The 25774-nt window shown below is 41.0% G+C and overlaps 1 protein-coding gene across 1 annotated transcript in view; it reads left to right on the top strand.

The window, feature by feature from the left end:
- Positions 1-25774, top strand: part of SLC28A1 (solute carrier family 28 member 1) — a 50362-nt gene that overhangs the window by 5481 nt on the left and 19107 nt on the right. The window contains exons 3-11 of the mRNA XM_075859424.1: positions 10002-10093; positions 12088-12277; positions 13514-13655; positions 15127-15240; positions 15461-15538; positions 16094-16174; positions 16547-16627; positions 17218-17343; positions 24484-24614. Coding sequence (XP_075715539.1) covers positions 10002-10093; positions 12088-12277; positions 13514-13655; positions 15127-15240; positions 15461-15538; positions 16094-16174; positions 16547-16627; positions 17218-17343; positions 24484-24614 — 1035 coding nt within the window. The remainder of the gene's footprint in view (positions 1-10001; positions 10094-12087; positions 12278-13513; positions 13656-15126; positions 15241-15460; positions 15539-16093; positions 16175-16546; positions 16628-17217; positions 17344-24483; positions 24615-25774) is intronic.

The following is a 25774-nucleotide window of genomic DNA, read 5'->3' as shown; positions in this document are numbered from 1 at the left end:
GGGTTAATGGCGGGGATCGAAGCTAACTTTGGTCCCCGCCATTACAGCAGGGGGTCAGCTGTAAAGATACTGAACTTCTGAGCCGGTGCCATACATTTGTCGTAAGTATACGACATTTTGCGGGAAGCACTGGCTTTCCATGACGTATACTTACGACAAATGTCGGGAAGGGGCTAAAAGAGGCTGCATTTTATTTTAGACTAATTTAAAGTGGTTATCCGGGATGTGAGATTTTTTGTTATAAGGGGCTGGAAATAAAATAAATAAACCAAAAAAGCAATACTTACCTATCCTTGCCACCGGTGATGCAGCGATGACGCTCCGGCAGCACTCCCGTTGGTTGTTTACATGCACATAGCATGTAACCGCTGCAGCCAATCACAGGGCTCAGCGGTCATATGTTCTATTTCTGGCTATATGCCAGAAATACGATTCGTCACCTGTGAGCCCCTTATAAAGAAACTGTATGGTAATGTATAAGTACAAGCGATCGTTACTACGGTCATTCGTCCACATGCATTTGCATCATGTTGGCAGTACATCTCCCTGTTTACACAGGGAGATGTGCTACCAACTGGAACCATTTTATTGTCCGCGTAAAAGATCGGATCAGCCGATCAGCGAGCATTTGTTTGTTCATTGGCTGATCATTTAACAGGTTCCCGACCGCTGGCCGTATTTATACGGCCAGCGGTCAGGGTCTCTAAAGTCCGCCGTATAGACTATTTACGGCGGCACTTCAGAGACTGTGCATGCGCGATCACGTGCACACAGCTCTGTGCCCTGGCTGTTGCTAACAGCCATGGGCACTGGGCAGAATGTCAGGGGTCAATCTTTTGGCCCCTGAACATGTGATCGCTGTGACAACCAATCACAGCGATCATATGCATTTCTGCATAGAAAACAGTGTGCACGCGATCGCGTGCACACAGCCCTGTGCCCACGCTGTTACCAACAGCTCTGGGCACTGGGCAGAGTATCAGGGACCAATCTGATGGTCCCTGAACATGTGGTCGCTGTGAAAACCACATTTGCGACCACATTTGTTTTATTTTGACTTTTCTGGCAGTAAATCTCCTGCCTCTTTTCTTCTCCTCAAACATTGTTTCAGTTTGAGGAGAAGAAGAGACTCGGGAGAAATGCTGCCAGAAGATTACAGTTACAGTTACACAAAAAATACAGTTACACTCATAAAACATTCTCTGTATAGATAGATTTCTATCTATCTATACAATCTATCTATCCATCTATCTTTTTTTCTATATATCTACCTTTCTATCTTTTATTCTATTAGAATAGGCAGGTAGGGAGTATATAATTATATATATATCCACATATATATAATATATATAGCAATAGCGGTTTATTTTTTTGTTAGCGGTAGTGTAGATATATATAGCAGTTAGTTTGTGTGTTTTATATAAAAAAAAAAACAAAAAAAAAACAACAATTTGTTTAGTTAGTGTTAGTGTTAGTTACGTTATGGCGAGGAAGTTGTTTAGCGCCGAGGAGGCATACGCCATGCTGTGGTCTGAGTCGGAGACCGCATCAGAGATGGCGTCCGAGATGGAACCTGTTTTAGATAGTGACGATGACAGCGTCACTTCAGGTTCATCTTCAGGGGACGTTGTCCCTGATGCAGTTGAAACTGCAGAACTTGAAAGCGCAGGGCCAAGTAGCGCTGTAGCACGGGACAGCCTGGTCCCTTCAGTCCAGGCTCTTGTATGGGCACCTGCCCCATCTTTTGGGCCTAGAATCCACGGATTTACTGCCACTCCTGGCATAACCGTGGACAATACAAATTTTGTCCAAATGGGTTACTTCCATTTATTTATAACGGACCACATCCTAAATCAGATTGTCCACGAAACAAATTTATATGCCACTCAATATATAAGGCAGAAACCTTCATCCACCCATGCCAGAGATTGGACGCCCACCAATTTGCTGGAATTAAAAAAAAATTTGGTGCTCACCCTAAATATGGGTATTGTCAAAAAGCCCTCCATTAGGTCTTACTGGTCAACAAGACCCGCCCAAGCCACCCCAGTATATTCTGCAGTAATGCCCAGGTCTCGTTATGAGACAATAATGAGGTTCCTCCACTTCAATGACAACGCACAGGCCCCCCCAAGTACCGATGCAAACCGGGATCGGTTGTTCAAAATAAGACCGCTAATAAATTCCCTGAATAATTTATTTCTGCAACTCTACACCCCTGAGCAGAATGTAAGTGTGGACGAATCCCTCCTCAACTTTCATGGCAGACTTAGCTTTCTCCAATATCTACCTTCAAAAAGGGCAAGATATGGCGTTAAGCTCTACAAATTGTGTGAAAGCGGGTCAGGATATACCACCGCCTTCAGAATTTATGAAGGGCGGGACCGCACAATAAATGTTCCTGGATGCCCCCCTGATCTTTCCACCAGCAGTAAGATCGTGTGGGAGATAATGCAGCCTCTGCTTCACAAGGGGTACCACCTGTACTGTGATAATTTTTATTCGAGTGTGCCCCTGTTTAGGCATTTGCATGCTGCAAGGACTGGGGCATGTGGTACCATGCGCAAAAACAGAATTGGTTTTCCACAGCAATTAGTGGGGAAGCGCATTGTAAAGGGGGACTCCTGTGCTTATGCGTCTGAGGAATTGCTGGCGGTCAAGTTCAGGGATCGCAAAGATGTGTATACAGCCCTATTTAGTAAAACGCAAAACTAAAACCTGGTACAAAAAAGTGGCCATTTATTTGTTACAGGTGGCCATCCACAACTCATTTGTGCTCTACAAAAAAAACAGAGGCAGAGACACATACCTGGATTTCCAGGAAAAAATTATTGAAGGCCTCATATTTGATGTTCAGGACACCCGAGAATGCCCCCAGTCTGAGGATGTCACGCGACTGACTGAAAGACACTTCATCAGTCGGATTCCCCCAACACCAACAAGAAGCAACCCTCAGAAAAAGTGCCGCGTCTGCAGAAAAGACGGGCACCGCAAAGATTCCCAATATTTCTGTCCCTCATGTCCCTCACAACCAGGCCTGTGCATTGAGCCATGTTTTAAAAAATACCACACTGTTCTGAATTATTAGATTTTAGTTAATTCGTTGAAAATATATTTGCCCTACATTACATTTTTATTTTTCCCCTGATTTTACTCCAAGGGTGAGGGAGGGAATGGGTGGGGGGGTGGATGTCATGTTTGATGTTTTCTAAAGTTCATCTGCTAAAGAGCTCCATTTGCATAAACCTGCAATTTCTTATTTTAGAAAACCCCAAAAAATAAATTCCCATTATACCCCTAGATGAATATTTTGGGATCTCTGCTTCAAGAGCAGATATTTTGGAAGTGTTATAGAAACTCTGTTGAGTTTTGTAAAACCAGCTTTGAAAAAAAGCGATTTGTGAAATAAGCTTCTTCTATCGTCCGCCCTCCTACTTCTCTATGTGATAAATAAGACACACATATTTGGTATCCCCATGCTCAGGAGAAGTGGAAGAATGTGAAAGGAGATGAATTTTGGCCGTGGTCTATGCCGTGTGTGAAAAATGCTGGTATAAACTGACGCATTTGCTAAAAAATTGCTAATTTTATTTTGATCCATCTTATTCAAGAAACTTTCAGAAGAAAACTGGACTGTCTAAAAATATGATAAACCCCTTGAAGAAAACCTTGTGGGGTCTACTTGCGTGAATGAAGTAATTTATGGGGTGATTCTAATCTTTCAGCAGCATTAGGCCCCCCAGAAAACAGTATGCGGCTATAAAATCAAGTGCAGAATTCCTGGACCGAAAAGGCCAAAAAGCCTCCTTTTATGCCAAGCCCTGGCACATGCCCGTGAATAAAGCACACATATTTGGTATCCCCATGCACAGGAGAAGTGGAAGAATGTGAAATGCGATGAATTTTGTCCATGGTCCATTTTGTGTGTGAAAAAGCTAGCATAAACTGACGCATTTGTTAAAAAAAAAGGTAATTTTATTTTGTTCCATCTTATTCAAGAAACTTTCAGAAGAAAACTGGACTGTCTAAAAATATGATAAACCCCTTGAAGGAAACCTTGTGGGGTCTACTTGTGTGAATGAAGTCATTTATGGGGTGATTCTAATGTTTCAGCAGCATTACGCCCACCAGAAAACAGTATGCTGCTATAAAATCAAATGCAAAATTCCTGGACCGAAAAGCCTCCTTTTATGCCAAGCCCTGGCACATGCCCGCACAGTGAATAAGGCACACATATTTGGTAGTAGACCTTGAAGGGGTCTACTTGTGTGAATGAAGTCATTTATGGGGTGATTCTAATGTTTCAGCAGCATTACGCACCCAGAAAACAGTATGCGGCTATAAAATCAAATGCAAAATTCCTGGACCGAAAAGGCCGAAAAGCCTCCTTTTATGCCAAGCCCTGGCACATGCCCGCACAGTGAATAAGGCACACATATTTGGTATCCCCATGCACGGGAGAAGAGGAAGAATGTGAAAGGAGATGAATTTTGTCCGTGGTCTATACCGTGTGTGAAAAATACTAGCCTAAACTGACTCATTTGCTAAAAAATAGCTGATTTTTTTTTGTTCCATCTTATTCAAGAAACTTTCAGAAGAAAACTGGACTTGCTAAAAATATGATAAACCCCTTGAAGGAAACCTTGTGGGGTCTACTTGTGCGAATGAAGTCATTTATGGGGTGATTCTAATGTTTCAGCAGCATTACACCCCCCAGAAAACAGTATGCGGCTATAAAATCAAATGCAAAATTCCTGGACCGAAAAGCCTCCTTTTATGCCAAGCCCTGGCACATGCCCGCACAGTGAATAAGGCACACATATTTCCATGCACGGGAGAAGTGGAAGAATGTGAAAGGAGATTAATTTTGTCCGTGGTCCATTCCGTGTGTGAAAAATGCTAGCATAAACTGGCGCAATTGCTAAATTCTTGCATTTTTTTCCAATTTTGCCCACTTTAGAGAAAAAAATAAAAATGATATATACTGACAAATGCCACTAAAACAAAGCCCTATCTGTCCTTTAAAAAGATTGTAAAATTCAAAGATGAACTTTATTCACCTGCTGAGTTATAGCCATCTAAAGAAGCGCATAGCAAAATTGTGAAATTTGCTCTGGTCATTTAGCTGTAAAACAGCCTAGTCCTTAACCGGTTAAACACGGCATGATAGTGAATGAGTGTTCATATGAACGCTCGTTTGCCCGATCATTGGTCTATGTAAGAGGGCTTTAAGTCAACCAAGAGAAAAGTGTCTAGCATGTCTAGCTAGATGCGCCAAATTTATCATACAGCATGCGCCACTGTGATAAATGCAGCATTATACTGTGTGGGGGCATTTTAATGTATGGGGGCATCTGTGGGGGCATTATATTGTATGGGGGCAACTATGCGTGCATTATACTGTATGTGGCAGCTATGGTGTCATTATACTGTATGGGAGGTCCTATCGGGGGCATTATACTGTGGGGTGACACTATGGGAGCATGATACTGTGTGGGCTGAACTGGGTATGTATGGGTGGGGATTGAACGAGGTTAGAGGCATGGTTTAACGGGAAAAATTTGCCAAAGCATTTTTTACATAAGACAAAAAAAGACCATGAAAAATTCCATGATAATTCCACTGAAAATGCCCCAAAAATGCAGCAAAATGATATGTGTGAATCCACAGTCTGATGGAAACGGATATGCATGACCTGTGTGCACTCCAGGATCAGCTCCTACAGGCAGTACATTCGATCATCACCCGTTTGGATCATCCTACTATGCCTCCGCTGGAGAATCAATGGTAGGAGAGTAAGCCATCTCCTTCCGTACACTGGCCTTGCCTTTCAGACAGTGCATGTGCTGCTAGGAAACGCATAGATTGGGTATGCAGACCTGACCGCAAGCTGTACTCAGGGCCGCACCGGCCATGAGGTGAGATGAGCTTCTCGCCTCAGGCGGCGGCCTGCTGCCTCTCTGAGGGGGCGGCGGCGCCATTGAAACCAGCCGCTGCCACCTCTTCCTGCATTATAATTGTACTTGCGTCTATAGGACGCAGGTACAATTATACGCATAAGCGTTGAATGGCCATTTAGCCCCGTTCAGTGACTCAAGCAGCTAGATGACGTCATCGTGCCCTGCTTGCGTCATTGAAAGGTGCTGATTGGCGGGGCAAATCATTCAGTGCCTTTCAATGATGCAAGTGGTGTGATAATGTAATTGCGCCGCTTGCGTCATTCAACCCCAGCAGACCTGCTAAGACGAGAGCAGGCCTGCATTGCCACAGGACGGCGCGGGAATCAGGTGAGTATGTAAAGTTGTTGTTTTTTCTCTTAAAAGTGTGAGTGGCATTATCTACAGGGGGGCTCTACCTATAGGGGGCACTATCTACAGGGGGAGCTATATGTGGGGCACAATCTACAGGGGAGGCTATATGTGGGGCACTATCTACAGGGGGGCTATATGTGGGGCACTATCTACAGGGGGATCTATGTGGGCCCCTATCTACGGGGGATCTATGTAGGGCACTATCTACAGGGGGCTCTATGGAGGGCACTATCTACAGGGGGCTCTATGGGGGCACGATCTACAGGATGCTCTATGGGGGGCACAATCTACATGGAACACTGTGTGTGTGTGGAACACAGTGTATGATGCTATTATAACCAGGGACAACGTGTGTGGCGCTATTACAATTAGAGGTTCAGTGTATGGCGCTATTATATTTATGGGCGTAGTGTGTGGCACCATGAGAATTTTATCTTCGTTTATAGGTGCAGAAATGTTTGAAAAGTGAGTAGCTGAAGACATCTGAGCGGCAAACTGCAGAAATAGGCTGTGGCCGGGAGAAGTCATCATAGACATAGATCATCTGGACCGGATGGAGAAGAAAAGAGAAAAAGAACAACTAGAATGAATCTATATAATATCTATATAATATGCGTAATTAATGTATATAATATGAGTTTCACTTTTTGAATTGAATTACTGAAATAAATTAACTTTTTGACGATACTCTAATTCATTGAGAAGGACTACTATATTTAAAAATTTGCGCAACTTTTAAAAAAACGTACAACACATACACTTACATACAATGTCAAAATATTGAATGGTAAAGTCCCCGATGGTCTAGAGCAGTGAAAGTTTACATACTTCACTTCCAGATTGCTCCTTGGAGAAAGGTCCTTGACGGTCCCCTAGTAAAAAGGTTTTCCTAGTGAACCCCGAGAACCAGCACTGGCTGAATATATACCAAAAGGACAATCTTTTGGCATACATCTGGCCCATTGGAGTCTATAGAGACATAGCAGTAAACATTTAGATACTTTCCAGATATATACTTTATACATACTCAACAAACATAATGTGATCAGAGTATGTTAGTGATTAGTCTGACAACAAGCTTTTTAACTGTTTCCAATACCGGCCAGCAGGACTGTGAATGCAGTTCAGGGATAAAATACAAGCTGTAACAGGAGCAGTGCAATATCCACAAAGCAATGCTGTTACAAGGTTATTCTCCTTTTATCTGTAGATAAGATTGGTATATAAGCTTCAAGATAGTGTTCAAAGGTGGATATACACTTTAATGTAAATGGTGTTCAATACAAGTGCGGGCCAATGCTTAAAGGGAATGTGTTGCTAGCAAAAAAAAAATCTTTTTTTTAGTTAAACAATTAGTGTGTAGGTGATTAAACATTGTTCTAATTTTTTTTATTTTTTTCACGAGTCAGGAAATATTATAAATTAGATTCTAATTTATAATATTTCCCAGCACTGGTCACTAGATGGAGCAATTCCCAAAATTGCAGCATTGCATGTGGTAAAGCAACCACATTGCTTTATGCTGCAAAATTGGAAAAAAATCCCTCGCTCTAGTGAGCTCTCAGAATCCCCCCTCCTTTATCCTCGCTAGTGCCGGGAGAAACGAGGGGATTGAACGGTCAAACCTCCTACACTGTGTGTCGCCATTTTTTGAGCTAACACACAGTGTAGTAGGTTTACATACACTAGTAAACACACACTGAAACACGAACATACATAGAAATCACTCACCTGCTCCTGCCGCCGCAGCTCCCTCCGGTCCGTCCGCTCCGTCTGCTGCCGCTGCTCCAAGTGCACAAGTCCGGAAGCCGCGACCGGAAGTAGTAATCTTACTGTCCGGCCGCGACTTCCGGTCTACAGGAAAATGGCGCCGGACGGCGCTAAGTTCAACTTGGACTGTGTGGGAGCGGCGCATGCGCCGTTCCCACACAGACGGCGTACACCATAGTGGATGGAACGGGCCCCGTTCGCATTCACTATGGGACTGTAGCTGCCGTATTCCATGTCTGTATGTGTCGTTAATCGACACATACAGAAATGGAAAAAAAATGGCAGCCCCCATAGGGAAGAAAAAGTAAAAAAATAAAAATAAGTAACACACAAACACACAAATAAATATAAAAGTTTTTAATAAAACACTAACATCAAACTGATATAAAAAAATTTCTTTTGCTGACACTGTTCCTTTAAAGTTGTTTTTAAGATTTCGCTAGTTTTTAAAGCGTAACTGTCATTGTATACTGATGCTTTAATTTTTTTAAAAAAAAAAGGCATTTCTAACATCACCATAAAGGGTTAACAGTTAGGGCCTGTTCACATCAGCGTTGGCTTTCCGTTCCAGGGTTCTGTTGGAGGTTTCCGTCGGGTGACTGAAACCACAGCTTCCATTTTAGTCACCATTGATATCAATGGTGACGGAAACATTGTTAACGGTTTCCGTTTGTCACTGTTCCGTTTTTCAGACGGAATCAATAGCACAGTCGACTCCGCTATTGATTTCGTCGTTAAAACGGAAATCTTCCGGAATGGTGACGAACGGAAACCATTAGCAATGTTTCCATCACCATTGATATCACTGGTGACTGAAACGGAAGCTGGGGTTTCAGTTTGACTTTCCTTTGCGGGGTTCACCTGACGGAAACCTCCGACAGAACCCCGGAACGGAAAGCCAACGCTGATGTGAACAAGCCCTTAACTGTATGGCTCCTAAAACTGGAGTTCATGGGTGCTGAAGTTGGTGGCTCTCCTCCAATCAGTGTTGCTGAGCATATTTGTGCTTTTATATACAAGGGGGTGCATAAGTAGGTATATAGTTCAAATAATAGGTAAATATAATAATAATTGGTATACCGTTTAAATAGTATTTTATAGAATAACAAAACAATTTAGTACAATCTCTTAGATGCTCAAATTGGCGGCCCTCACTATTTCCACATTGCTGTAATCTAGTTTTTACACTTTGGCATTCATTTCTTGGCATGCTTCTTTTATGAACTGAATCATATTATCAGCCGTGCATGGTTTTCTTGAATATACCTTATCATTGATGACTCCCCCAAAAAAAAAGTCCATCGGGGTAAAGTCTGGTGATCATGGTGGCCATTCAACCGGGCCTCGTCTACCTATCCACCTATTGGGTCATTTTTCATCAAGAAAATTGCGCACCGCTAAAGCATAGTGAGGAGGGGCTCCATCTTGCTGAAAATAGAAGTCTTCATTTTCATGTTCCAACTGCAATTTTGGTATTACATTTTCTTTGAGCATGTTAAGGTACAGGTCTGCGGTAACCGTTGTATTGTAGAAGATGGGTCCAATTACCCCTTTACATGAAAGGGCCGACCAAACTGTAACCCCAGGTTGTTTCAACTGTTCTTCAATTGTTCCAAGGGGGTTTTCTGTTGTGCCTATTAACAGCATCAGAAAGTTTGACATTGGCTTCATCAGACCAAGTTATTTTTCTAATAATGCCATCTCCTTGTGTTTCCTGCCTCACAAAATTGTAGTTAGACTGTTCGAATAATTTCCCCCTGTATACCTACTTGTGCCCCCCCCCAGCCCCCCCTGTATGAAAGAAATGGTAGTCCTGGTAGTACTCGTGAATGCCTAGTTATGTCAGAAATTTGCAGAAGTGCAATTAACAACTTATTTTAAGATAGTTAACATAATATTTTCTATTCCATGTGTTCCTAGCAAAGTGGCCAAACCATATGACAAAGCTGAAGAGTTCTGCAAGAAACATTCTCGTACTCTAAAATTCATTATCATTGGAGTTCTTTGTGCAGGTAAACTCTGACTATATTCTCATGTATAAAAAGATAGAGTTTCCTGACAGCCTAACACTGATGTTTAATATGTTTAAGGTTTGTTTCACAATTTATGTCTAAAATGTGCATTGACATTTAGTAAAGTTTATACTCTTTGGCGGGGGTTGTGGCTGGAAAGTATTGTATATTGATTCCAGTGGTTTACAAGTGCAAGCTTTGTGGCAGAAGTTTTCTACTAGTTCTCAAGGGATTTGGGTACTTTATGGAATGCTGGCACCACTTCAGTTCGATTCACACTCACTAACTGACATGTCAAAAAGTATATGACTGAGGATCTGTCCTGTGACACATCCTCATTAAACTAGATTATCTATAGATTCCCTGCTTGTGAGTGCCACTTTTTTCACTGCACAGCCAAGCATTCAAAGGGGAAGCCTAAGCAGCATTCCCTTTTGGCTGAGAGGGATTATGAAGCTAGTATTCGTATAATCTTCAATAATAAGTGGTATGCTAGCCATGTGATCCCTCCTCTAAATTTAGTAAGTTGTTTAGTAGGTACAGTAGCATCCATGTGCCGATATAAACAGGGAAATAGGGCATTAAATACACTGTCCTGTTATAGACCCTCTTTAGGATGGCCTTTTTTGCATTGCATTTTGCCATTGTTTTTATGTAAGTAAATATCCTACATAAATACACTTCCATATAAAGAATTCCCTTTTTTTTTTGTTTTAAGCTATACCAAAAAGTAAAACTGCTTGAGTGACGTGTGTTGCAGTTTTTAGGGAATTTGCAAGATTTTTTTTTTGCTGCATTCCCTCAAAAGACTAACAAAAAGCTTGATGAAGGCCAAGATCACACATGCAATTCTGATGCAGTTTTTGGTGCAATTTTTGGCTCAGTTTTTTTTAACCAAAGCTAGAAGGGAGGGAAGGTATAAAGAAAAGACTGAAGCATCACCATTAATTTGTGTCCAATCATCTGTTTGATGAAGATTTCGCCTCATATTTTAATTTAAGCCAAATTTGCGTGTATAATTCTGGCCTAAAGGTCGATTTTCACATATGAGCATTCATGGCAAAACCTGTGCAACAGTGTGTACACTAAACTGAGGGCATGATCAGAGGTGGCGGATTTGCTGCGGACGGAAATCCACAGCAGACTTTCTTTCTTTGTTTTCTATAGCTTTTTAGTTTGCACAGTACAAACGTTGCAGAAAATAGCTTGCGGTGTGAAATTTACATTCCGCAGCATGCTCAGTCTGTTGCGGAGAAGTAGCAGATTTTTACTGCAGATTTCAGCCTTTGCAATTCAGAGACTGAAACCTGCTGCATGTTCACTGCGAAATCCCCCACGTCGAGATAGGGTATGTGCACACGCTAGCTTCCTTTTACGTCTGAAAAGACAGACTGTTTTCAGGAGAAAACAGCTGCGTCGTTTCAGACGTAAAAGCTCCTCCTCACATTTTGCGAGGCGTCCTTGACGCCCGTAATCTTGAGCTGTTCTTCATTGACTTCAATGAAAAACGGCTCAAATTACGTTTCAAAGAAGTGTCCTGCACTTCTTTGCCGAGGCAGTCATTTTACGCGTCGTCGTTTGACAGCTGTCAAACGACGACGCGTAAATTACTGGTCATCGGCACAGTACGTCGGCAAACCCATTCAAATGAATGGGCAGATGTTTGCCGACGTATTGGAGCCGTATTTTCAGGCGTAAAACGAGGCATAATACGCCTCGTTTACGCCTGAAAATAGGTTGTGTGAACCCAGCCATACACCTTCACATATGCACATTCGTTGCATAATTGCAATTTCTGCCACATCTGAACATGCACTTAGTCATTAGTTTTAGGTGGTAGCTCATTTTTCCCCAACTATTATCAACTTTTATTTTTGCGTTTGATCCCCTTTCATTTTTGTGATTTATTTAATATTATTTTACTACTACATTCTCCTCAGCATAATGTATAGAATTAATGTTGATAGTAACAATTTATTCACTTTGTTTTTCAGGGTATGCAGCCTACTTTATTGCAGCTTGTGTGCTAAACTTTAACCGTGCCATTGCCTTATTGGTAATAACATGTGTTGTGCTTTTCTTCTTGACCTATGACCTTTTGGTAAAACGGTTTGCCAAACATTTTAAACATTTTTTCAAACCACTTGGTCGGTGCTTGAGTAAGAACAAAAAATGGATGAAGTGGTGAGTTTCTTTTCTTCAGGGATGTCTCTAGTGATTTAACATACCCTGGAATTAATTTTAAAAAATTTAGCGTCTGTGGCTATTTGTGTGCCAAAGTAGGCTCTTGTGGATATTCTTTTTGTGCAATAAGTCATGAATCCTATTTTTATCTTAGGGAATGGTGAGGGCCTTTCTGCACTTGTTTACAATAAAAAAGTGTAGGCAATGTATACATTTTTATGAATGGATATAAAGTATGCAAACATGTATGACATATTTATTTTCCCAAAATTATCACACAAAAAAGTAAACAACAGAAAATAAATCTTAAATCTTAAATCCAATTTCAGTAGTTATTTATCTGTGATAGATGAGATTCCTACAATTGTTACAGTCAGTCAATATTTTACAATGTATTAAGGGACCTTTTTTTTTTTTTTTTTTATAACATTAGACCTAGGGGCTCAAACAAACAAATCTTACCATTTCCAAAGATTTTCATGTAATTCACAGTAAATGTCAATTTCCTGCCGCCTGTAATAGTGTGTGGAAGGCATACACCAAGCTCTTTCATAGCTCTTTAGGCTGAAACATGCCATAAGTATATCGAGATTTAATGCCATATAGCATTGCAGAAATTCTCATTTAATTTTTATATGCAATTTTATAAATCCCATGAAATTTGTAATGATTGCAAAAAATCCAATATGGTTAGATTTCTTGTGATCTTGATATCACATTCACACTGCGATCTAATGCGATTGCATTATGCCTCATGCACACGACAGTGTGCGCCTTCTGGGTCCTGTCAGTGATTCGTGGAAAGATAGGACATGTCCTATCTTTCCACGGATCGGAGAATCGGGTCAGTTTTCATGGACCCAATTCACCTGCTAAAGTGAATGGATCCATGAAAACTATCGAGTGCCATTCGGATGCCGTGAAAAACAGCCTGAGTAGCACTCGGTCGTGTGCAACTGCACTAAGTGCAATAGCACGTGATTTATAACTGCGGAGCCCTGAGAACTATTCGCCAGACAGAAACACATATAAAGCAGAGGTGAAAAGCATTTCACTTGTTTCCTTTAAAAATTCTACATACTGTATAAGCATATCTATAATAATAGGAAACAGACATAGGAATGGTATGTAAATAACCAGAAATAACAATGAATGAGAAACATAACAGTGGAACATTTGAGACAATCTGAAACAATTGATATATACTTTTTTTTAATGTGCATTTTATGCTTTCAGGGCATTTGCTGCATTGGCTCTTATTGGACTGATAGTCTGGTTGGTAGTGGACACAGCTAAGAGGCCTGCACAACTTATATCATTTGGAGGTGTCTGCATGTTTGTCATTTTCCTCTTTATTATGTCCAAGCACCACCGTGCAGTAAGTGAATATTTCAACTTGTGAAACCGTTTTTCATTGATAACTCTTTGTGAACTATTAAAAGTCCACAATCACTGCCAAAGCAATGGGGTGATCTAATAATGTTTAAAGTTGTCTTAGAACAGCTGTTGGATGAAGATGTAGCATGCCGCATCTCTGTCTGGCAGTTACATAGTTACATAGTTAATAAGATTGAAAAAAGACACATGTCCATCAAGTCCAACCTATAATCCGACCATGTTGATCTGGCGGAATGCAAAAACCCCATTAGCCAGATGCCAATAGCCACATATTAGGGGACAAATGCCTCCCTAACTCCAATGCTCAACTATCACCCATGTAGCTCTAGCTGAAATATTATAATATATAAAGGATACAAAACATTATGTAGTGCTGTCATATAAAATTAGGATGTGTATGGGAAATTGGTATGATTTCTACTCCAACATTTACAGAGCATATGTCTGCATGATTGAGAAGATAAACCATGGATTTCCTTAGTACATTTTTGTTAGTACATTTCTGAGTATAATTATTTCTCCCTGCTTATTTTTTAACAGAAAATCTTAATCTGTATGTCTATGTTAAGTGCCTAAAGTATATTGCTAGTACTCTGGATAAAAATAATTTAGGTATGTTTTTATATGGTCTGCAATAAAATTGCTAGTAATTTTGCTACGTAAACCTTTGGTGCAACTTTCAAATTAGTTTTTATTAAAAATTATTTTTACTTTTTGAGATACAGCTGCTCTGTATTCTGTACAGTATACAGCAGCAGTATATTTCGCTAAGACAGGTTCAGTGTCAGTGGGTCCTGCATGTCTCTGCGTGTATCCGCTTTAACTGAATCTGTCAGTCCCGTGGACATGATGGGTACAGGATTCAGCGAATGATACAGCTGCTCTGCATACAGGATACAAAACAGCTGTATCTCTTAATGCTCCTACCATCCCCAGATATATGTAGGCTTAGTCCCAGTTTCGGGTGTATGTGCAGCGTAGGTACCCACCTCATAGAGATCGTCTTCTCGTGGCAGATTGGCTCACACAATTTGATCAAAATGCGTGCTAAGAACCTCACTATTGTAAGTAGATTTAGCAGTAATGCATATTTATTTATATTTAGTGGCTTAGGTGTCATTAGTGTTCGCAGTGGGCTGTCGCCATTTTTTGGTGTGCTATATATATATATATATATATATCACTTTCAAAGGTTTTACATAGCCTTTAAATCCCTTGACTTGCACTGCTTTTTTCTGCAAAAGGAAAATTCTAAATCCCCTTAATTGTATCGATGCCATGTTTACATGAGCCAAAGATGGGGAACGAATGTTCAAACTGCGCTCCTTCGACCGATCATCAGCACGTGTAAAAGGGCCTAAAGTATAAGGAAAAAAGAACACGTGAATGTTAACACTTGATGTACACTTCAAGGAAAACAAAATATTTACTCCTCTTAATATCTACCATAGGTGTCCTGGCGGGCAGTATTTTGGGGTCTTGGACTAGAGTTTGTTTTGGGAATCTTCATTATTCGCACTGAGCCAGGTTACCAGGCTTTCAAGTTTCTTGGTGAACAAATTCAGGTATTGCATCAACAATACAATTTCCACTTATCCCATTTGAATTTGGAGAACTTAAGTTAATATCAATTTTAATTTTGAATATATAATTATTTTCCTGAATGTGCATGATATAGAATTAATTGATAATACATATTTTAAATCATATTGGAGAAAAAGAAAGGATAAAGATTTAATATAAATAGTAAGCAACCATATTGACAAACCTCTCCGGATTTTACAGATTTTCCTGAATTATACAACTGCTGGCTCAGGATTCGTATTTGGGCAGAACTTAATTAAAGATGTTTTCGCTTTTCAGGTTTGTAATGACATTGAAACGTAAGCTGTTTTGTTGTTTTGTGTGAAGTTCACTGTACCCTCTTTACGGCTATTCCCGTTACTGTTCTACCCCAGACTGTGCATTGGCCCTGCACCTTATGCTAGTGGTAATGCCACCCACCATATCTTATCAAGTTAGTTACCTCTAACTACTGTCTATCCCAAACATTATAGTGAGCAGATAACTTCTTCAATTTCTGGTCCTAGGCATGAAATGAAACCCATCCTATGGTTATATGTATAATTCAATTTATTGTTCTCTCTCTAATGGTGATCACCAATATAGCTCCAGGTCTAGGTAATACATAGTAGAGCTTGACTGTAATTCTGCATTTTCAGATGTTACATTTTAAGGATTTCAGCCAGTAACTATAGAATATTTTTGGATTATATTACAAGTAACAAACAAATGTATTTAAATAAATAATAAGTGCATATAAGGGTATTTGTATAACTAATTGTAAATGTGTACATGTACTATAACAGGCTAAACAATTTAATATATCTGTAAATTTCTGTGTATTTTTTCTCACAGGCTCTTCCTATAGTTGTGTTTTTTAGCTGCGTGATGTCAGTCCTTTACTATGTTGGGCTAATGCAGTATGTAATTCTTAAGGTAAATTGCTTGAATATATATTTCTAACCTGTGAATTGGTTAAATCTGACCCCATTTATTATGGCTAAGGTGGAGTTTTAGTTCTTCTAATGCTTGATAAATATTGTTCAGCTATTAGTAGCTATCTTCATATTCTATTACATGGAAATTATTTTATTTCATATATATTTATGATCTGTATATCTTAAACTTGCAGTAATGTAATATTTGATATGCCTTGGTTATCGTGATATGCCTTGGCTATTAGAATAAAACAATAAATACATTACTGGACAATATAATAAGACCTAATGGTCGAACTGTTTGTTAATAAAAATAACCAATGCCATCTAAACTTTATGAAAATCTCGTCAAATTGATTGTATTTTCTAGATTTCCTGGATCTTGCAGATAACAATGGGAACCACAGCTACAGAGACACTGAGTGTAGCTGGTAATATTTTTGTTGGTCAGGTAAGAAGAAGAAACATACTATCCACATGTGGCTTACCACTTGAGGAATACCCGCTACTGATTAAAGGGGTTTTCCAGCCAGTAAATATTGATGGCCTATCCTCAGGATAGGCCATCAATAGCTGCGGGTCAGGGTCGGACTCCCGGGACCCCCGTCGATCAGCTGTTTTGAAGGGGCCTCAGCGCTCCTACGAGTGCTGCCTTCCCTTAATTTCTTCTTGCTTACTGTAAATCGTCGACACGGATGTAGGGGCAATTCCCAGGTATTGCAGGTTTTTCTCCCATTCACTTCAGTGGGAGAAAAGGCTGCAATACCTGTGAATTGTCACTAAATGCGGGTCGAAGATTCACAGTGAGCAAGAAGAAATTAAGGGGAAGCAGCGCTCGTAGAAACGTGGCAGCTCCTTCAAAATAGCTGATCGGTTGGGGTCCAAGGAGTCGGACCCCGACCCATCAGCTATTGTTGGCCTATCCTGAGGATAGGCCATCAATTTTTACTGGCTGGAAAACCCCTTTAAATTGACAATACTAGCCTATAGATATTTGTAAGACAATAATACTGTGATGTTTTTCCTGGCCTGCATTCATAGACAGAAGCTCCACTGCTTATTCGTCCCTACTTACCAGACATGACAAAATCTGAAATCCATGCCGTAATGACTGGGGGTTTTGGAACCATTGCTGGCAGTGTGATGGGTGCATACATCTCGTTTGGGGTAAGATCCTTCCCTCTTCTATTCTTATTGTTGCACATTCAAACATGTTTTATTGAAGAAAGACAAAAATTCCAATGCATGGGAGATAAATATAAGAGTTTTGGCAGTGTGTCCATTTTAAGCATGTTCATCCTGCCAAACCACAACAGAAATAAGGAGCTCAAATTTCCTAAGGTATTCTTCGATGGAATGAAGGAGGGGCAAGTAATTAAGGGTTTAGGTGTCTTTTGGGTTGGCCGGGATCTTCATCAAGTATTTGATAGATGAGGACTTTCATGTAAATAAAATACAAGTTCGCAGATGATCCACTTCTGAAAGGGGGAGCTTGATATTGAGCATGTCATATTTCTGGATTTTTATTTTAGCGCTTTAATGACCACCAATACGCCTTTTCATGGCAGCCGTTAAGGGTACTTATGCCCAGAGGCGTAGCTAGGTTCTCCTGCACCCAGGGCAAAGATTCAGATTGGTGCCCCCCAACTTATTTCCCGACATCTCCTTCCCCCTCGCCATGCTTGCTTTCTCTACCAATCAACGAGGTGTAATTTTTTTTTCACCATTTTTTAAATGTAACTCAAGCATAAAACCTTTTCTACATTTTACAAGCGATATTGTTCTATAAGGGTGTTACCATAACAATTAATTAGAAGAAAATAAATTAAGGAGGCCACACACAGCCCCCTGTAGATAGCGCCACACACAGCCCCCTGTAGATAGCGCCACACACAGCCCCTTGTAGATAGCGCCACACACAACCTTCCTCTTGTATATAACGCCACACAGCCCCCTCTAGATAGCTCCACACACAGCCCCCCCTTGTAGTTAATGCCACACAGCCCCCCTGTTGTAGATAGCACCACACAGCCCCCTCTTGTAGATATCTCCACACAGCCCCCCTTGTAGATAGTGCCACACACATCACCCCTTGTAAACAGTGCCACACACAGGCCCCTTTGTAAATAGCGCCACACACAACCCCTCTCTTGTAGATAGTCCACACACAGCCCCTCTTGTAGATAGCGCCACACAGCCCCCTTGTAAATAGCGCCACACCCCCCTCCTTGTAGATAGTGCCACACAGAGCCCCTCTCTTCTAGATAGCACCACACACATCACCCTGTTGTAGATAGAGCTACACACAGCACAATGTTGTAGATAGCGCCACACACAGCCCCCCTTGTAGATAGTGCCACACAGCCCCCCTTGTAAACAGCGCCACACAGCCCCCCTTGTAGATAGCGGCACACCCCCCCCCCTTGTAAATAGCGCCACACTCCTCCCTTGTAGATAGGGCCATACACAGCCCGCTGCCCCCTTGTAAATAGTGCCACACTCCCCCCTTGCAAATAGCGCCACGCTCCCCCCCTTGTAAATAGCGGCACACTCTCCGCTTGTAAATAGCGGCAGACTCCCCCTTGTAAATAGCACCACACACCCCCCTCTTGTAAATAGAACCACACTCCCCCCCTTGTACTTAGCACCACATGGTAAACAGAGCAGAGAGCGGTAGCCTACCACTAACACTCTCCACTCTGCCAGACGTGACTCACCGGAGGAGCTGAGGAGGTCATGCGGCACAGGCAGCGGCGGAGTTCCTTCTGACTAGGGTCGGTGACAGCCCAGGAATGGACCAGTCCAGTCACCTGACCTGAATCCTCTAACCCCATGTCACTGACGTGAGGTCAAGTGACAGGACAGGTGACTGGACTGGTCCACTCCTGGGTCATCACAGACCTCAGTCAGAACACCGCCCATGAATTACTGGCTCTTTCTAACGCGGATCGCTGCTGCAGGTGTCCGACATACAGGGCGCCTAACAGCAGCGATCAGCTGCTCTGTGGCCCCCCCTTCCCTACCACCTAGTTGTGACCCGCTTGCCCCCCTTAGCTACGCCCCTGCTTATGCCAGATCACCACCTTTTCATGGCGCTCTGACATAAGCCCGGAACGGGTGTCCTGTGCCGGCTAAAGCGGGTATCAGTCAGTCTAAAGACAGCCGGACACCAGCACTAACGGGCGGGATCGATTTCATGGCGGGATCGATTTCAAGCAGGTGTCGGGCAGTCTAAGACAGCGGGACACCTGCACTAACGAGGGGGATCGTTTTCACGGCACTCTGACATATACCCGGCATGGGTGTCCTGTGCCGGCTAAAGTGGGTGTCGGGCAGTCTAAAGACAGCCAGACACCTGCACTGACAGGCGGGGTCGATTTCAACATCGATCTCACCCGTTTAACCCCTCAGATCCGGCCCTCAATAGCGAGCGCCGCATCCAAGTGGGTTTGGAGGGATTGTGCTCCCTCTCTCACCCCATCGGCACCCTGCAATTGCAATCGCAGGGTGCCAATGACTTCTATGGCAGCCATGGGCCAAACAAAGGCCCCCAGGTCTGCATGTAGTGGATGCCCTCTAAGCCATGCCTGAGGCTTGACCTAGCATGTGCCTGTCAGTTTTATACTGACAGGCAATAATATGCTGCAATACAGAAGACCCCACCTATAAAGTGATTATGTTATTTAACCCACACAGTGAACGCCGTAAAAAATAAAATAAAATACAATGCCAGAATTGCTGTTTTCTGTTCGTCCTGCCTCCAAAACAATTTGATAAAAAGTGATCAAAAAGTTGCATGTGCTCCAAAATGGTACCAATAAAAACTAGGAGTCGTCCCGCAAAAAACAAGCACTCATACAGCTGCATCAGCATAAAAATTAAACAATCATGGCTCTTAAAACACAAAAACAAATAATTTTGAAAAAAAAGTGTTTTTACTGTGCAAAAGTAGTAAAACATACAAAATCTATATACATTTGGTATCGCCACAATCGTAATAACCCACTGAATAAAGTTATTATGTTATTTATATCACACAGTAGATGGCGTAAAACTAAGATGCAAAAAAAAGTGGCGAAATTTATGGGGTTTTTTCCATTACCCACGCAAAAAAAGTTCCTAACCGTTAATCAATCAATTATATGTACCCCAAAGTGATGCTATTAAAAAATACAACTAGTCCTGCAAAAAGAACTCCTTATACAGCTATGTTGACGCAAAAATAAAAAAGTTACAGCTCTTGGAATTTGACGATGGAAAAATGTAAAAAATAGCTTGGTCATTAACACTTAAAATAGGCTGGTCACTAAGGGGTTAAAGTTGCTTAACACTCCAAACTGAGAGAATTCAGCCAGCATTACTGAAAGGTCAATCTTTGGAGCAGGGATGTAAAGAAGTAGCTCATCTGCAAAGAGGGATAATTTATGTGTGGTTTTCCCACCGTCATGGAATTGTTTGGTTTTAATGGCATTGGCCAATGATTCCATTACCAGACTGTATAACAAGGGAGAAAGGGACACCTTTGCGTGGTGCCATTTTTGATGACAAATGGCTGACCCTCACTTGTGCTGAGAGTGAGGATTAAAGGGCAAATGGTTAACCCTCACTTGTGCTAGGAGTAAAGGACAAGAATGCTGGACAGTATACGGTATGTGATCTGATACCGATCACTTTTAATGTAGCATCCAAGAACCCCCAGTCCACCCTATTGAAACCTTTCTCAGCATCTAGAGATAGGAGGCATGAGGGGATCCCTTGGGTAAGGGCTTGTGAGATTAATGATTTAGGGTATTACTGAAAAGTGTACCAAAGCGTTCCAAGGCATGTTTAGAAAAAGTGGTAACACCCCAGATAGCATTGAACGCCTAGTTTTGAAAAATCTAGGTGAGCAGCCTTCACATCCCTTTGAGGCCTCTACATCCCTTTCCTTAATGCGAGCAGGGGTGCTCAGGTTTAAATAATAACACCCAATTTCAACCCTATAAAAGTTTCTGGGAGATCAGCATATCACTCTTTTAAATAATAAAGATTCTCATAGTAGGGTCTAAATTCCTTGTTCATTTCAGAGATAGAGTTGAGTAAAGTCCCAGAAGGTGAATTGAGGGAGAATACATATCTTTTTCTCTGTCAAGGATCAATGGCTCTAGCCAGGGCCGGCCTTAGGTTGGATGGCACCCTGTGCGGGTCTCTCTATTGCTGCCCTCCACAAACCAAAAATTAACCACATATATAGACACGTACATACTGGAACATATATACAGTACATACATAAAGGCATATATTTAGATAAACAGGAAAATATATACACACACATTCTGGAATATATACATACATAAAGGTAAATATATAGAAATACAGACACATATGTATATATATATATATATATATATATATATATATATATATCGACACACAAATACACACACAGGCACATAAATACATATACAAATACATAAAGGCACATATATAGACATACAGGAAAATATACGAATACATAAAAGGCACATATATACAAGCACATAGCATATTCACCCATATATACCCACCCATATATACCCACACAGGCACATATATACAAAATGCAGACAATGTAGTCAATTTCACCTTCCGTACTATGTAACACCACAGATAACACAGTGATAACCCTATGAGTACAGATAATGTAGTAGTGTTATCTGCAGTCCTATGTAACACCACAAATAACACACTCTGATAACTATACACACACAGGCATACACATACACATACACAGAGGCATATATATATTTATATATCATGCAGTGTACCTCCAAACTGGAGATACAATTGAAAAAGATTATTTCCATTAATTAATTGCCATGAATTGGTTAAAATTTTATAGATTACCATATATGAAAATGTGGTGTTTTCCTTAAGGGGCAGCATAGTATATAAGGGGCATCATAGTATATAAGGGGCAACATAGTATATAAGGGGCCGCATAGTATATAAGGGGCAGCATAGTATATAAGGGGAAGCATAGTATATAAAGGGCAGCATAGTATGTAGGGGCAGCATAGTATATAGGGGGCAGCATAGTATATATGGGGCAGCACAGATATCTTCAGTATTAAAGTAGAACAAATAATGAACACACACTTACAAAGAGACATATATACACATGCAGGCTCATATACACATACAAACTTACCATCTCTCCTTTCAGGATCACAGGCTTCTTGCAGGATGGACTGTGGGCGGAGCTTCCACGTCTGCTCCTCGGCTCTTGTTTACTCCGTGTGTGTAACTAAGAGCAGAGCACAGAGTAGAGGCAGATCTCAGTGCCGCCCCTTACATGCTGGGAGGGTGCAGCACCGACCCTGGCTCTAGCCACCCACCATCAACACCTATCACCATATTGAAAATATAATCTTTTTATTTTATGGTGTTGAAAAATGTAGAGGATCTGCTGTCTTTCAGCTGACATTTAGCCTTATGCTTGTATGTTTGTTGCTGGTTTTCAACACCGCCAATGCAGTTATAAGGGATGGTAGCAGAGCTCTCTTTTTTTTAACCCCTTAGTGCAATGTCACATACACTACTGGTCAAAAGTTTTAGAACACCTCAATTTCTCCAGTTATTTTTTACATGAGTACAGTTCTAGTACAGCAAATAATGTGAAATGGTTCAAAAGTAAATTAAGAACATAAAAATATGAATTTTTAACCTCAAACACAACAATAGTCTGAATTTCTGATTTTAACCAAAGGGCTTTTTTCAGGGAAGAGATCAAGGACAGCTGCTTTGCAGCACAGAAAGCAAATTATGGTTTGAAATTGGAAGCAATCTATTCTTCCAGGTGTCTCAACTTTTGGAGATGACTTTCAAACCCTCTGATTTTATATAACCAGTGTTGGAACAGACTGCGTTACAACACCCTCTAGGGCAGGATTTGGACAGTTTTGCTCTTCAGGACAGAGCACATTGATATCCTAATAACAAGAAAAAGGCAATTAACAAAAGGAGACAGAGAGACAATTACAACCCTTAGAAGTGTAGGTCTGTCCTACAGAGAACTTGCCAAGAAAGCCAAGGTGGCAGTCAGTACGGTTTCCTATACCATCAAAAGGCACTTGGAAACTGGTGGAAACTCTGACAGGAAGAGGTCTGGCAGACCGAAGGCCAGTACAAAATCAGATGACAAGTTCTTGAGAGTCAACTGTTTGCGTGATCGGAGTCTCACAGCACAAAATCTTCAAGCCCAGCTTAATGCAGCAAAAAATAAACACGTTTCCATTTCAACTCTGAAAAGAAGACTTCTATCTGCAGGTTTGACAGGTTGAGTATAAGTAAGAAAGCCACTACTAAGATTGCAAAATTAAAAAAGAAAAAAAAAGAGTTGCCTGGGCCAAGCAGCATCTCCAGTGGACTACTGAAGAGTGGAAGACGGTCTTATGGACTGATGAATCAAAATTTAACCTCTTTGGTACACCACGCAGGGTTTTTGTACGTCATCGAGCAAAGGGTTATTGGCAAACTGGACAAAAAGGGCTATCACAACATTTTGATGCGCCGTGCAATACCCTCTGGTGTACACCTATTTGGTCATTGGTTCATATTAGAGCAAGACAATGATCCAAAACATACTTCTAGGTTATGTCAGAACTGTTTAAGAAACCAAGAAGAAGACGGTAGGTTTCAAAGAATGGAATGGCCTGCACAGTCTCTAGACTTCAACCCTATTGAGCTTGTTTGGGATGAACTGGACAGAAGGGTGAAAGCAAAGCAACTTTATAGTGCAGCACATTTGTGGGAACTTCTGCAACAATGTTGGGATGAAATGTCTGAACAATATCTGAATGCAATTGTAGAAAGAATGCCTCGATTCTGAAAAGCTGTTATATCAGCTAGAGGTGGACACTTTGAAGAGTCAAAAATCTAGATTTAATTTGTTGAAACAGAGTTAATCCATTATTTTTATTTATCTTAATTTGTTTATTTCTTATATGCTTTCATTTCAAAGTACATTCATTTGAGACATTAAACTGTGTAAATGTCAATAAAAACAGGAAAAATTGTTGCAGCAAAAAGTAGCGAGATACAGAAGGGGCCCTGCCCAAATGAATTTACAATCTTAAAGGATAGCCACAAAGGATAAAGGATGAGTTAATTGCATTATGAATCTGTGACAGTTCTGCTATGCATGTCTGAAAATATTAATTTAAGATTTGAATTATAAAGATTTTAAGAAAAGAAGTATAGTAATAATGTATAATGTATAAGGAAAGAAGCAATATATATACACATTTAAATATGAGTATTCTGAATACCTGAAAATTAATATTCCAGATTGACCCATCTTCACTTATTGCAGCCTCTGTCATGGCTGCTCCTTGCGCTCTTGCCCTCTCCAAGTTGGTTTACCCTGAAACTGAAGAATCAAAGTTCAAAAATGAGGATGGTGTCAGGATAGAAAAAGGGTAAATGTAGTTTGTTATATAAAGATGCTTCTAGTATATATCAGTTTGTGTTTTATGTCCATGCACACACATGGCAACGTGTACAGATCCTGCACAATAGCACACATACTTTGTATGGGTCTGTATTGTAGATCTATAGGCACTCTGTGTGTTGTACCTCTGTAAAGAACTGTATTCTCCACTAAGGCCTAATGCAAATGGACATTTTATATAGAGCCACAATATAACACAGAGGTTAATGGGGCAATATACCAACTTATTACTTCCACTTTCAGAAAAAAAATTTGCGCATTGCTCCATTGGATGCTTTGCATTTAGCAGAGAATATTTCCCTCAAATGGCACTCGACAGAGCATAGTATAGCATCACCACATGGGGTCCCTGCAGTACTGAAGTGCCTTGTGCATGAAGCTTGAAACTGAGATTGTTAATGCCTTGCGAACCTAACATTATTCTTTCATTAGACACAATGAATATGCTTTATTGCTCAAAAAGAAATGGGGGGAGGAGACGGAGATATTCATAGGTTCACAGGCAACAGCGGTTTCGCGTAGACACGCTTTCTCAAGCCTTCTGCACCACTTCTTTTTGAGCAATACAGCATATGAAAACGTCAGGGATGGGTGAGTGTGGCTCTACTTCTTTCTTCATTCATTATGATATTTATGAACTCTTCTTGCCGAGCCAGCACCTCTCTTATTACTCACCGTGTCAGTGTACATGCTACCTGGGCAGTGATCTGCCAAACGCCCGGAGGACTATTGATTGCAGCAGTGCCGACTTATGTTATTTTGCTATTGCTATTTTTTTTTATTAGAGATTGGGTTTTTTGGTATACAAATATTTTCATGTTTCCCACAGCTACAGGAAACATATAGGAATATACACTAAATTGAAACCCATAGACTTCAATGGGCCCCACGGTCACTGAACGACGGATAAAAGTAGGACATGCTTTACTTTTGACGGAACGGACGAACGGAACCGTCAAGACAACGAAAGTGTGCATGGCCATATTGAAATAAATGGGTCAGGGGGCTATCAGTTAAAAAAACGGATAGCACCCTGAAGAAAATTACTGAAGTGGGCATGAGGCCTAAGGCCTCATGCACCCGACCGTAAAAACACCCGTTATTGCGGGTCGTAATTACGACCCGCAA

The sequence above is a fragment of the Rhinoderma darwinii genome, chromosome 3, assembly GCF_050947455.1.
Source record: "Rhinoderma darwinii isolate aRhiDar2 chromosome 3, aRhiDar2.hap1, whole genome shotgun sequence".
In the NCBI taxonomy this organism is placed as follows: Eukaryota; Metazoa; Chordata; class Amphibia; order Anura; family Rhinodermatidae; genus Rhinoderma; species Rhinoderma darwinii.
This window is presented reverse-complemented; position numbering and strand designations above follow the sequence as displayed.